General features: G+C 44.1%; 1 protein-coding gene across 1 annotated transcript; it reads right to left on the reverse strand.

Moving 5' to 3' along the window:
* Positions 1-4633: 4633 nt before the first annotated feature.
* On the reverse strand, positions 4634-13390 carry LOC132874384 (uncharacterized). The gene is made up of 2 exons (XM_060910533.1): positions 6341-13390; positions 4634-5438 (listed from the first exon to the last, which is right to left on the reverse strand). The coding sequence occupies exon 1, from the start codon at positions 8051-8053 to the stop codon at positions 7112-7114; it is 942 nt and encodes a 313-aa protein (XP_060766516.1). The 5' UTR covers positions 8054-13390; the 3' UTR covers positions 4634-5438; positions 6341-7111.
* Between the last annotated feature and the right edge of the window lie 2038 nt (positions 13391-15428).

Below are 15428 nucleotides of genomic sequence, written 5' to 3' on the forward strand. Positions count from 1 at the left end.
TTCAGCAGGTTGTGAAAGAGCTACAGTAGCTCTACTGTGGGATTGGAACATGTGGTCTAGCCATCATGCCCCATGCAAATCAGTGAGCCTTGGTCGCCCATGACCCTGTGGTTGGTTCATTGGTTGTCCTTCCTTGGACCACTTTTGGTAGATACTAACCACTGCATACCTGGAATACCCCACAAGATGTGCCATTTTGGAGGTGCTCAGACCCAGTCAAAGTCTCTCAGATCCTTACACTTGTCCATTTTTCCTGCTTCCAACATATCCAACTTCAAGAACTGACTGTTCTCTTGCTGCCTAATATATCCTACCCCTTGATAGGTGCCATTGTAATGAGATAATTGATGTTATTCACTTCACCTGTCGGTGGTCATAATGGTATGTATGTATGTATATGTGCGTGCATGCATGCATGCGTAACACTGGCTTGCTATTTTAACAATGCACGTCATGTCCATGGGAAAACACTGGGAGTGATGTCATCGGAGTGAAGATATTGGAAAGTATGTCACTCTGGTCCAGGATGTATTTTGTATTAAAAAAAAAAAAAAAGACTTTCAACATACATGTTGGCTTCAAGATATGAAGTTTAAGTTTCTTTTTATTTCATGGACACATTCACAAACAAAAACTCATCTCATTCATCTCATTATCTCTAGCCGCTTTATCCTTCTACAGGGTCGCAGGCAAGCTGGAGCCTATCCCAGCTGACTACGGGCGAAAGGCGGGGTACACCCTGGACAAGTCGCCAGGTCATCACAGGGCTGACACGTAGACACAGACAACCATTCACACCTACGGTCAATTTAGAGTCACCAGTTAACCTAACCTGCATGTCTTTGGACTGTGGGAGAAACCGGAGCACCCGGAGGAAACCCACGCGGACACGGGGAGAACATGCAAACTCCGCACAGAAAGGCCCTCGCCGGCCACGGGGCTTGAACCCTGACCTTCTTGTTGTGAGGCGACAGCGCTAACCACTACACCACCGTGCCGCCCCACAAACAAAAACTGTGCAAGTTAATCAAAACAGTCAGTATCAGAAAATGTTACTCAGTGTCCCAGATGTTGTCAGATCGCAGGCAATTATGGATGCAAATGCAGGGGATATTACTGTGATGTTACTGCAGGACTCGCCCACTACTATTTGTTTCATTAATGTCTTAAACCCCAGCCAATCAGTCCACAGGATGAGTGGGTGAGTGAGACTTGGACTAATTGCAGTCTCTACGCGATGCTTTTCTCCCCGGAAGTGGATAGTCACAGGCACTAGTGGATATTTGTGTACATCACCGTGCACACACTTCACCTTCACCAAACGTGCATTTTCCCAGGCCCCGCATTGAGTCAGGCTTTGATGTATGGAGGTCTGCTTATAGCCTGAATCCACCAAAGCCTGATGTGTACCCCCTTGAATACTCACTTGTCCTGTACACTCCCACTCGATCAGGCATATCAGGGATGCGAACCAGCAGCCCTGCCTCCTTGCAGAAGCACTGATTCCCCTTCCCTCCATGCTCACAGACCTGCCTGGGCCTGCTCATGGTTCCGGTGGGCATGGATGAGTTCAACTGTGTGTGTGTGTGTGTGTGTGTGGGGGGGGGGGGGGGGGGGGGGGGTTCCACCAGGCTGGGGTAGGGGAGGGGCAAGGAGATGGAGGGGAAGAAGGAGAAAGCGAAAGTGAGCAAGAGGAAGTGGTAGCACAGCCTGCTTCCGGATATGCCATCAGATGATCCTCGGCCAGTTGGACTGCTTCCTCCAGCAACGTCGGTCAGTGACACTGGATCCATGCTGACGTCCCACTCAGCAGCTGGGCAGCAAACTGCTCCAGTGTCACTTGCTTGATGATGGAATCGACGTCGCCCTCGCCGGCCAACAGCCACTGCCGGCAGGCATCTCAGAGTTGTTGGATGAACGTGAACGGCCGGCCCACTTCACTGTAGGTCAGTAAGTGGAAGCACTGGCACTGCTCTTCTGGGCCGCGTCTGACTCACTGTACAATGATTTGCTTCAAGTGGGGGTACTCCAGCATGTTGGTGGCCGGGAGCTGTCGAGCCACGAGCCGGGCTTCCCCCAACAGGAATGGCAGAAGACAAGCCACCCACTGAGAGGTTGACCACGAGCTTGCCTCCGTGACACGCTCAAACAGCTCGAGGAAGGTGTTGGGGTTGTCCTGCGGGCCCATCTTCACTAGCTGGATGGGCACTTTGGCCACAAGAACGACCGCTGGAGCACCCACAGACTGGAGCCAGCTCCTTATTGCCTGCCGGTCCTCTGCCTGGGCTTTGAGCAGAGCCTTGAAGCATCGGCCCTGATCTACTGCCAGCACAACAAGGGTGTACATTCCTCAGTCCCAGGTTTTGGCACCAGCTTAACAATTTTCAAGCTTTGGGAAACAGAGGAACAGGCAGGCTTTACAACAGGTGAGTTCTTTTCTTTGAATACACTTTTCAGCGTCAAACAAATGCACGCACAACTGGGGTGGCACAACTCACTCACTCTCTCTCTCATTCCTGACTGCCTGAAATATACACAGAGACACAGGTTAATAGACAGCCAGTAATTTGACACAGGTGCACCTCATCACATGTTACGTGCTGGTTCAACCTGCCTCCTCACCAGTCACAGCAAACACTCGACCATGCCCCCACTGCCACAACTGTAAAGCGCAAAATATGACAAAGAAATCTCTGAACTGTTGAGCAACTGAAATTTTATATCAGGCAAAATTGGGACAATGTGTCACTTTCAAAACTACAGCAAGTGGTGTTCTCAGTTCTCAAACATTTACAGAGTATTGTTAAACGTAGCGGTAATGCAACTCCATGGTAAATATCCCCCTGTCCCACCTTTTTTTGAAATGTGTTGACCTCAAATTCAAAATGAGCATATGTTTTTCAACAAACAGTACAATTTCTTAGTTTCAACATTTTGATATGTTGTCTTTGTATAATTTTCAATGAAAAATAGGGTTTCCATTATTTCCAAATAATCACATTGTTTTTTATTTACACAGTGTCCCAACTTTTTTTGGAATTAAGGTTGTATTTACTTTGCCAAAACAAAATTGGTGTTGTACATCATAAACTCATGATAATTAATGATAGCTGGATAGCTTATTGCTACCAAAATGCGCGTTTCAATGTTTTTCCACTTTATAGCTCAAGTACACCAAGCTGGAAAATCATGTAACTGAGTTCAGACTTCCTACTTCCAAGTTAAATCAAATGTAGCGTATGTGTCAACTGCATATTGTATACTTGTATCTAAGAACTATTACTGTAAGCATAAAAAAAAAAAGTGCTCCTTTAAAAAAGTGCTCCTATGGAGCACTTGCATGTGACATCACAGCCAATCCAGATTGTGACAGACGCCATCTTGTCGGTCAAACGCCATATTTCCGCCTTCTACTTCTGCTTCTACCTTTTCTTCTGGAAAACCCTACTACAATTCTACTACCAATGGCTGCGGCTACAAGCTCTCCCTACCTGTGCATCTTTATGTTTTTTGTGTGTATTTTTGCGTGTTGTTCGTCTGTACCGGACTTCAATATCCACTACAACCGTATGGACTTACTGGACATTGGTTTCCAGCAGAAAATGACGGTTTGTAGTGATTTCCATCGCATGCACAACATTCCGGACGAGATAGCGAGACCAGCGGGGTCTCCGTGGATTGTTATCGGGTCTGGCAGGCGAAGGAGGCGGCATCGGGAGCGTAAGCAAAAGTGAGGCTGCAGAGCCGGCCTGTTGACTAAGCTCAGAAAACAGCCACTCAAATCCCCACTGCTGCCTCTACCTCTCCAACGCCAGATCCATGGTAAACAAGACGGACGATTTGGAATTACAGCTGGAATTACCTTATTCTATTCTATAATCGGCTGGTCAGTGCTATACTAGATAATACTTAACCCGTCCAATGAGGATTGTTATTTTCTTGTTTACAAGATGCCACATCTGAGGGGGGCTGGCAAATCCTGAATTTCTGTAAAGATAACTGTCCAGAGATTTATAAGCACTTTCACTGAACAGCGAGGGAAAGTTAATGAGGCAATTATACACGTCTGGGTATTCCGCTGGCAGTTCAAAATCCACTGACACGGTCGTGAAAACTACGTCCGGTAAGCCATAAGGGTCACTAATCTGTAGATCGTTTATTTTAGACATATATCTCGTTATCTGTTCATTAGAAAAATGAGCCGTGTAGTCTGTCGGTTGAAATTGATCCATTCTGTACACGAGTGCAGCAGTATTCAGCTGTGTTTTTTACCGACAAGATGGCGGCTGTGTACTTTCCGGTCACGTGACTGCAAGATCTCTATTGAGCATTCTTTCAACACCTGACTACGTTTTGACTTTACTGTTCTACAACTGTATACTATAATGCTCTGTTCAACTAGAGGTCATAACTTGTAAATTCCTGAGCTCTGACCAGAGGAAATGCCCTGTCCACTTGAAATTCAGGGTAGTCTTCTCAACTACGAATTCGTCTGAATTCAGGGAGTCACATCAAACTAGCATGGCTGCACACAGCATATGACAAAGGAGACACTGAACTGCTGAGCAATTAAACAGAATTAAACAAAGCAGTACTTATTTTAAATACTGATCTGGAATACAGTATACATCACTCATCACACTTTAGCTGGCACACTTCATTTGTTGCTAATAAATGAAGATGGAGCTGTCCATTCCCCCCCCCACACACACACACTTTGTACCTCAAAAGGTAAAAAATGATGACATCCCAAGCTCAAATTCCCATTTCCATCAAATGGTGTATGCAGTATAATGCTTTATATTTCCATTGGACAGTGTCGACCAGAAGAGGTTGGGTTCACTTTTGAGTCTGGTTTCTTCATGTTGTCTCAGGAAGGTTTCCTTCACCACAGTCACCTCTGACTTGTTCCTTAGAGAACTAAATGTAATCTATATTTGGATTTCTGTAAAGCTGCTTTCTGACAAAGTCAGTTGTTAAAGCCCTATCTGAAATTTAATTGAGAATTGGCTACAATGCACATCAAATGAAAGGTCCAAAGGTCCAACTTTTGTTCAAATGGTGCAACTGGCTGCTGGGCAACAGGCTTTTGTAAAATAAAATGACTAGCTTTGCTGTGTACTTCATTCTCTTATGTAGGTTCCAGATTATCTGGAGGTTGTTTCTGAGCCCATGGACTTCTCTACAATGCGTGAGAAGCTGGAGGCACATAAGTACTGCTCCGTGGCTGATCTGGAAGCTGACTTCAACTTAATGGTGTCCAACTGCCTGCGGTACAATTCCAGTGATACGGTGTTCCACAAAGCTGCCATGCAACTCAAGGAGGCAGGTGGCGCTATCTTGCAGCACGCCCAGCATCAGGCCCTCAGCACAGGCTTTGACCTTTCCACAGGCATGCATCTTCCAGACTCAGCCAACAAAGTGAACTCCAGCCAGGCCTGCTTGGACAAGGGTAAGATCACCATAATGAAAATGTGGGTAGGGTGGGTTATTTATTTATTTAACATGCACAGAATCACAGAGTCATGTGAAAAAAAATAAGTAAATCCCATGGAAATTGTAGCCTTTTCTCAACATATTTAAACAAGCAAATATTTTACCCTTTTGATACAGTGCCTACAGATAAAGGTGATATACTTGAACAAAACAACAAGGAAAATGAGCTCTTTCAATCATTTATTAACAAGAATATCAATAAATGTAACATTTTCCTGTGGACAGAGTAAGTACACCCTTAGCTTCAGAAGCTATTGTTGCCCCCCTTTAAATGCCTATATAACTCTTTATAGGCATTTTGAATTGTCATCCAGTCTCTGACATCGGCTTGTTGAAATTTTTTGACCACTGTTCTATGCAAAATTCCTTATATAGCGACCCCCAGCCAGACAATGGTGAAGCTTACTGATGTTCAAGAAGCATTTATGTTCAACCGTCATCTTTAATTTGAACACAAATATACTTCCTTTCCTTCACAACTTTTCTTCACAAACACCATAAGAGCTGCAGATGGATAAATAAAATGAAATTAGCTCTTACAAGCATAAACATTTCCATAATGCCAGTTAACCACATGTGGACATTTATCAAATATTCACTCACATAAAATCGGTCAAAGCACATAAAAAGCTAGAAAACCAGCATTAACACAACATTACAACTTGTCCATATAGCACCCCTTCGCATAAACTAACATTAGCATGGCTAATACAACAATGATATATATCCGAATTTAAATTAACTGCCGAGTGTGTGTATATATATATATATATATACACACACATTCGGCGGTTAATTAAAATATCACAGCAAACAGTCATAAACAAGTTGAAACACACAATACCTTGTTCCCATTTCCAGCTAGGCACTTAATTATCCGTAATGAAACGCTACATTGCAAAGCAATGTCTTCAAAACACCTTTTTCTTCCGTACACACTTCAATTAGCTGCCATTCATGTGTGAACACTTATAAACAAGTTGCTGACTCTCAAATGAAGGGCTTCAAAATAAAAGACCTGAAAACATAAAAGGCACTAAGAAAATAAAACTTACAGGAAGTAGTTAACTTGCTTATATACCATCAATAAGTCTCATTTACACTCCCACCAATCATGAGTAAATAATGGAACAGTATATGGTTTACATTAGGCACGAATGATTTCAAAACTGAAAATGACCTTCCCTATACAAATAACTTGTTTAAAACGTAGAAAATCCCTTTAAACCATGAACTATAAGTTTACAAGCTATAGGTAGAAGGTATTATTAACTATAAGGTGAACAGGTTTAAATCAGTCTCCAGCAGCAAGACTGGACTTCTGGACTGGGCGCTCCACTTCAGACATCTTGTGGAGATGCTCCCCTTTCTTGCCAAGCTTCCTGTCACCGAGGCAGACCTTAACTCTCCTTAGTAGTCCGTCTTTGTCAGTAGTGGTTTCTGAAACTCTGCCCAACCTCCAGTCGTTCCTGTGCACATCCTCTCCTTTCATCATTATGATATCTCCAACTTGTAGATTTCTCCTGGGAGTATGCCAGCGCTGTCTGAGGGCAATGTTGGCCAGGTATTCCTTTCGCCATCAACTCCAAAACTGTTCTGCCAGGTATTGAACATGTCACCACCTTTTCTTGCTATACATGTCTTCTCTGATGAACTCACCTGGAGGAGGCAAGGCCTTGACAGATTTCATAGTTGGATGATTAGGGGTGAGTGGCTCGAGGCTGTGGGGGTCACTGAGGTTGTTAACAGTCAGTGGACAGCTGTTGACGATTGCCATAGCTTCATAGAGGAAAGCTCGTAGCGAAGCATCATTTAGCCTACCAGAAGAAAGAGCAAGCGTGGACCTTAGGATGCCTCTCACTGTTCTAACCGGTCTCTCCCACACCCCTCCGACATGGCTCAAATAGGGTGCATTCATGCTGAACTCGCATTGCTTCTCAGCAAGAAATGCAGCCAGCTGGTCTGCACTGACTTCTTTTAGAGCTTCTTTGAGTTCATTTTTGGCTCCAACAAAGTTGCTTCCTTGATCAGACTTGATTTGACGAACAGTGCCACGTATGGCAATAAAGCATCGTAGGCCATTTATGAGGGCATCGGTGGACATGTCATCAAGCATCTCAATATAGATGGTGCAGGAGTTAAGGCAAGTGAAGAGAAGACCATACTTCTTGTTCTCCTTTCTACCCTGCTTTGTGAAAAATGGACAAAAGCAGCCCATTCCACAGAAGGTAAAGGGGGATGATGGTTCCACATGTTCGTGGGGTAGATCAGCTATCCTTTGCTCTTCCGTTGGTTTCCGAAGCCGTCTACAGGTAATGTATTGACAAATGTCGGATGCTACTGCCTGATTGATGCCAGGAATCCAGTATCCATGGGACCTGATGTTATTAATGGTAAGACCTTTGCCTTGATGTTTCATCCTTTCATGGTGATGAGCAATGATCATCTTTGCAACGTGATGATCCTTGGGGATGATTGCAGGGTGCTTGATGGAGTCGGGAAGAGTTGCACAGCCTACCTCCCACCCTGAGGACGCCATCTTTGTCGAGGAAGGCATCAAGTGAGTATAATGGATTTTGAGATGGTAGGGGGATCCCTTTGCTCAGCAGTTTCAGGTCCTCTTGATACACATTTTTCTGCAGGTCTATGATTATGCAATGTTCTGCATGTTCTCTTTCTGTTACAGTGGTGAGACTGTTTGATCTGTTCTTGCTGATGCACCTTAGTATGCATGCAACAACTCGAGTAGCCAGTGACCAAGATGAGAGCTTAGACAAGCGATCAACAAGGCTTACTCATTCTGTGATTCTTGTGCTAAGCACTAGAGCACTTCTGACCTCTGGATCTCCGATCGTTAACTCTGGAATCTCAGCAGCAGGCAGCTTCATTTCCTTGTTCCATAAGAACTTGGGTCCAGTGAGCCAGATGGATGAACAAAGCTCACTGGGATTCAAGCCCCTAGAAGCATGGTCAGCAGGATTCTCATTGGTTGGGATGTATCTCCATTGCTGAGGGGCTGAGCTGAGCTGAATCTTCTGAACGCGATTAGCCACAAAGGTGTGGAATCGTCATGCTTCATTGTTGATTTTTCCTAAGACCACCTTAGAATCAGTCCAGAAGAACTCCTCAGTCCCAGCAGATGCAAATTCATCCTTGAGCATGTTGCTCATCTTCACAGAAACAACTGCGGCTGTTAGTTCCAATCTCAGAACAGTTGTAACCTTGGATGGTGAGACGTGTGCCTTTCCTACAACTAAAGCACAGTGAATGTCTCCCTCTTCATTTTGAAGTCTCAAGTACAAGCACTGGCCATAACCCTTAAGGCTAGCATCCGAGAAATGATGCAGCTCTGTCTTTGTGACCTTTCCAAATCCAGCAGGTGAACAGGTATGGGATATGGTAACATTATCTAATTTGGCTAGATCACTTCTCCACTGTTCCCATTTTGGATGAAGTTCATCTGGGAGAGGATCATCCCAGCCTGTGCCTCACCTAATGATCCTCGCTTTGAGCAGAACAGGCGCCACAAACCCGAGAGGGTCATACAGGGAAGCCACTACAGACAGGATTTGCGGCATGTTGCAGGCTGATCCTTTTAGGTTGACATTAAGCCGGAAGTGGTCAGATTCCACATCCCATTGAATCCCTAGGACTCTCTCAAGTGGCAGGTTGTCGAAGGTGAGGTCCATATTTTTCACATTAGTTGCTCATTCTGACAGTGGTATACTCTCTAGAACGTCTCTGTCGTTTAACATAAACTTGTGTAGTCACAGACCACCCGTGGTGCACAGTTCACGAGCTTCTCTGGCAAGCTTAATAGCATCTTCAGTGCTTTCAACACTGGCAAGCCCGTCATCTACGTAAAAATCCCTCATGATGAACTGGGAGCCTTTAGGGTAGAGGTTGCTATTCTCTTTAGCTAGATGCTTCAGCCCATAGTTTGCGCATCCAGGAGAGGAAGCAGCACTGAACAGATGCACCTTCATCCGGAACTCACTGGGCGGTGAGTTCACGTCTCCTTGCTTCCACCAGAGAAAGCGCAGGTAGTTGCAATCAGCCTCATACACATGAAATTGATAGAACATTTTTTCAGTGTCACACATCAGAGCAACAGGGTGTTGTCGAAAGTGAATGAGAACACCACTCAACTTGTTCAGCATGTCAGGACCAGAGAGGAGGTGGTCATTTAGGCTGGTTCCTTTATATCTGGCGTAGCAATCAAACACTATGCGAAGCTTTTCTGGCTTCTTTGCATGATGAACACCGTGATGGGGAATGTACCATCTCTCACCTTCACTCCCACCATCTTCAACCTGCTCTGCATCTCCCTTCTCAATTACCTCCTCCATGAGCTCAACTTACCTTTCGTCCCGTTGCGGTTTCCTTTTCAAGTTGTTGAGGCGTATCAAGGCTGAGTCTTTGTTGTCCGGCGAGCTAGGTCTGTTTTTAAAGGGCAGGGGCATTTCATAATGGCCATGCATGTTTTTCCGTATACCCTCATCTAGCTTGTGGAGGAAGGCGATGTCGTCTTGTGACGCTGCTTTGCTGTCTTCACTGCCATCCTTGAAGTCAGATTCTAGAATGCAAATAGCATCGGCAGGAGTTACCAGAGGTAGCTCTTTAACTGTGATTTTGTGACACAGGTGACTTGTGCTCAACAGATCATGGCCTTGGGATGAGCGCCCCACAATAGTCCATCCTAAGTCTGTCCGTATTGCATAGGGTTCCTCATCTCCTCCTAGGATGACCTGCCTTGGTGCCATGGCTCTGGAGCAGTTGTAGCCTATAAGAAGTCCTACTTCACAGTCCTTTAGTGGTTGGATTTCGTCTGCTATTTCTCTGAGATGACTCCATTTGTTTAGCTGTCTCACAAGTGGGAACGTGAGCACGGTTAACGGGTATGCAGTCCTTCGTGTAGGCAACTGGAAGATCAACCTGAATAGCAGAACTGTATCCCCTTACACGAAGGCCGGAGACTCTCTCACTTGGGAGAACTGTGTTTTTTCCACTCATGGTGGTCAACTTCAACTTCACTGGATACTTGTCAGCAATTAGACTGTCGCTCACTTCTTGGTCGACAAATGTTGTATCACTTTGAGTGTCAAGCAGAGCATAGACAAGCTTCTCAGCTGTTGAATTGTTTTTAGTTGACACCCACACTGGTATTACCATCGATATGTAGGATGAGCCTTCGCCTGCTACACTGAGTGACGTTGCAGCAACAGCACTTGGATTCATCCCTGTTTCAGATGAAGACCTTTCCTTTCTATAGTTGCAATCATGGAGGACTGTAGGATGACTTCCTTTGCAGTTGTCACAGAAGTGATGATGACGACAGTCTTTTGCGCCGTGTCTAGATTTTAAGCATCCGTAGCATAGTTTCTTCTCCTTTACATAGTTCCATCGTTCTGCCAACAACATCTCTGTGAACTTGGGACATGCATGAAGTTGGTGTCTTATCTTGACAAAGGATGCATGGAGCTTTAGCCCTTTTCTGGTCTAACCTTTGATTTGTGTTGTCTGTAGCTGTGTGAGTGGTGAGAACACTGGCCTTGTTTCTCTTTTACCCCTTTTCCACCAAATCAGTTCCAGGGCTGGTTCGGGGCCAGTGCTGGTGCTGGTTCACAACTCGTTCAACTTGCGAGCCAGCTGAGAACCAGTTTGCTTTTCCATCGCTCACGGTGCTAAGAGAAGACACGTCATTACGTCGCTGTATACGTCAGTTAAGTCGTTGTATATGTCATTACGTCACTGTATACGTCAGTTACGTCGCTACGTTTGCATAAACCTTGGCGCGAATATCAAAGCAAAAACAATGCGGAAGAAGTAGCAGCAGCAACAACAACAGCAATAATAATGGATGACTTCGCGTTTGTACAGCTGCTGCTTCTTGTCGCTTAAAAATGGCGATCTTTCGCGGTCTTGTTGTTGTTGGTCTTAACAACTCCGCCCCCCCGCTGATGTAAGCGGTTCTTTCCTCTGGCCCAGCAGAGAGTTGATGCTAGCCTGGAACCAGTTTTTCTGGCCCCAGAGCCAGTTCTTTGTCAGTGGAAACAGAAAACCCGGTTCCAAACTAAGCACTGGCCCCGAACCAGCCCTGGAACTGCTTTGGTGGAAAAGGGGCATTTGTGTCTGAGATTTCTCTTCTTAGTGTTAGAGTCTGACAAATGAAGCGATGTAATTGGATTGCAGGCAATCTCAGCTTCAGTTGACACAAATGTTGCAAAGTCCTTGAAACTTGGAAATTCTTGCTTCTCATTCAGGCTTTGAGTGACTTGTCAGTTCCAGCATGAAGCTCCCCAGTCTTGTAGTTTGTGGGCGAGCTTCTGATTCTCCTCACAGTCATTTAGTATGTCAAGACCCTTGACGTGGGGCATGGCATCTTGACAGGCATTCAGAAAAGCTGAGAAGTTTCTGAGTCCTTCAACATCCTTAGGTTGAATCCTTGGCCAATTGGTGAGCTTCTCTCTGAATGCTTGCTGAATGGCGAATGGCTGGCCAAAGCGATGATTCAGCTTGTTCCAGGCCTCCTGATAGGCTTCATCATCATTCCGGAAGAAAGTGCCTTCTAGCACCTGGCGTGCTGGACCACCAACATATTTCTTCAGATAATAGAATTTTTCAACTGGTGTGATTGCTCTTTGGTCAATGAGTGAGGTAAACGCTGCTTTCCATTCAGTGAACCATATTGCATCACAATTGAAAATAAATGGCTTTGGAACAGGGAGGCTATGCTGTCTTGAAAGACACAAGCAAGAGAGAAAACATCTGTGTGAGGGGGGTGTTGCAACATGAGATAGAGGGACTGCAGTTGCAGGCGCGTTCTTTGTTTCCTTGTTCCTTTCATCATTAATGCAGTCAGCAGCTTTGCGTTCCGTCTCTTTATCGTATACCTTTAGCTTAGCTTGAGCTGCCTACACTTCCTTCACTACCTGCAATCGCTCCAACTCACGCCTTTGTGCCTCCAGAGCCTTCTGTTACTGTTCCTCTAACTCTCGGATGACTTCTCTTTGTCTTTCTTCTGCCTCCACCATTTCATAATTTGCTTCCTTCATTGCTAGCTCTGCAGCTGCACACTTAGCTGCCATGGATGAAGCTGTGGAGTGTTGGTCAGACTTGCTGTGACTCATCAAGGAAGCAGCAGATCCATAGACAGACTTTGCATAGTCAAGGTGGAGCAGTTCATGAAGGCGGCGTCTTTCCATGTCCTCAGTAAATTCACCTTCATCTATTGCTCTGCCATAGGCAATGGTGATGATTTCTGTGGTAACTGATTCACAAGTGTCAACGCTTCTTCTCACATCGGTGGAAGGTGTGGCAAGATCTCGAATTCCAAAATACAGGTTCATTATGTCTTTAACTTTCTTAAGCTCTTCAATGAGAGGCCAGAGCTCACTCTCTGGCATGTACGTCTTCAGCTGATCTCTTGCTTTATGTATGTCGAGCTTCCATTTTTCGTACATGGAGAGCGGACATTTCTCCTTTTTCTTGGCCTCTTGTAGTGCACGCGTTTTTTCTGTCGGGTTCCGTGCACGTTCAGAGCGTCGAGGCCCTTCAGGTCAGGTGTCTCAGATATAACTGCCACTGAGTGGAGCTCACTCTGGAAGTCTTGAACTTCGTGCTGGGAACCAGGCATCTGCTCTTCTGTCTCCTTGAGGCTACCTGACTTTGACATTATCAACTCAATTTGAAATTATCAAGTCAGAAGAAACCCCTTAACAAGTATGATCAAACCTTTGCAATAAACAGAAAGTTGGTGTAGATATCCAGGCAAGTATTACAATAAAGGCAAACCTTAAAAGTACTTGAAATGCACATATCAGAATATAAGCATGAACAACTAGCAGAGCTGCATTAACATGCAGACACTCAAACAACTGTAAATGTCCAGATAAGTACTATAATGAACACACTTCTCAAAGTACTTGGTATGCAAAAAATATAAAATGTCCTTAATAAAGAGTCCATGTGAATGTGTCCATGTGTTAGTGTAAGCAACAGTTTCTTTCCTTTGCTGTAGATGAGCAGGTATAAAAAGTTCACTGGTTCAGTCTAAAAGGAATGTTCATGTGGAGCTCACCTTGTTGCAGTCTGTAGACTGTGTAATATAGGGGTGTATTCACAGTTCTGCTTCAATGTCAGTGAATGTGACCGTACTTGACCATTGCATCGAATTCATGAAACCGCTGCCTGGATTGCCGAAGTGGATCATGTGCTGACACATCGGGACATGTGCATGATGTGACCCACATGCATGTAGACAGCATGTGGCAAAGTAGTAGCAGCAGGCATGCCGTGAAGCCCGTCGTAATGGCAGCAAGTCATCAGATCAATGAGGGCAAGCTCTTACTATAGCGAACCCCAGCCAGACAATGGTGAAGCTTACTGATGTTCAAGAAGCATTTATTATGTTCAACCATCATCTTTAATTTGAACACAAACATACTTCCTTTCCTTCACAACCTTTCTTCGCAAACACTGTAAGAGCTGCAGATGGATAAATAAAATGAAATTAGCTCTTACAAGCATACATTCCCATAATGCCAGTTAACCATATGTGGACATTTATCAAATATTCACTCGCATATAAAATTGGTCAAAGCACATAAAAAGCTAGAAAACCAGCATTAACATGACATTACAGCTTATCCATATAGTACCCCTTCGCATAAACTAACATTAGCATGGCTAATACAACAACAAATATATATCATCTCATTATCTCTCTCTCATATATATATATATATATATATATATATATATATATATATATATATATATATATATATATATATATATACACACAGTTGTGTTCAAAATAATAGCAGTGTGTTTAAAAACGTGAGTAAAGCTCAAAATCCTTATAATAGTTTTTATTTCCATGCATTGGGAACACTGCACATTATATTCTACATCAAAACATGAAGAAAAATGTATCGATATTTTAATTACTTTACAGAAAATGAAGAAAAATGAACATTGGGCTGTTCAAAAAAAAGCCGTGTCTGCATTTTTCATTACAAACTCCAAATATTTACTGTATAAACTGAAAAAATCACTAAACCTGTGAATCACTAAACTAATATTTAGTTGTATAACCACGGTTTCTGAGAACTGCTGGCACCTGTGAACAGGTATTCCAGCCCAGGATGATTTGACAACATTCCACAATTCCTCTGCATTTCTTGGTTTTGCCTCAGAAACAGCATTTTTGATGTCACCCCACAAGTTTTCTATCGGATTAAGGTCCGGGGATTGGGCTGGCCACTCCATAACTTTCATTTTGTTGGTCTTGAACCCTGATGCTACTTGCTTACTGGTGTTTTTGGGGTCGATATGTCTTGTTGAAACACCCATTTCAAGGGCATTTCCTCTTCAGCATAAGGCAACATGACCTCTTCAAGTATTTTGATATATGCAAACTGATCCATGATCCCTGGTATGCGATAAATGGGCCCAACACCACAGTAAGAGAAACATTCCCATATCATGATGCTTGCACCACCATGCTTCACTGTCTTCAGAGTGTACTGTGGCTTGAATTCAGTGTTTGGGGGTCGTCTGAAAAACTGTCTGCAGCTCTTGGACCCAAAAAGAACAATTTTACTTTCATCAGTCCACAAAATGTTTTTCCATTTCTCTTTAGGCCAGTCGATGTGTTCTGTGGCAAATTGTATCCTCTTCAGCACATCTTTTTTTTAACAGTGGAACTTTGCGGGAGCTTCTTGCCAATAGATTAGCTTCACACAGGCATCTTCTAATTGTCACAGTACTCACAGGTAACTTCAGACCATCTTTGATCACCCTGGAGCTGATCATTGGCTGAGTCTTTGCCATTCTGGCTATTCTTCGATCCATTCGAATGGTAGTCTTCTGTTTTCTTCCACGTCTCTCTGGCTTTGCTGTCCATTTTAAAGCACTGGAGATCATTT

Source organism: Neoarius graeffei, chromosome 26 (assembly GCF_027579695.1).
Source record: "Neoarius graeffei isolate fNeoGra1 chromosome 26, fNeoGra1.pri, whole genome shotgun sequence".
Classification (NCBI taxonomy): domain Eukaryota; kingdom Metazoa; phylum Chordata; class Actinopteri; order Siluriformes; family Ariidae; genus Neoarius; species Neoarius graeffei.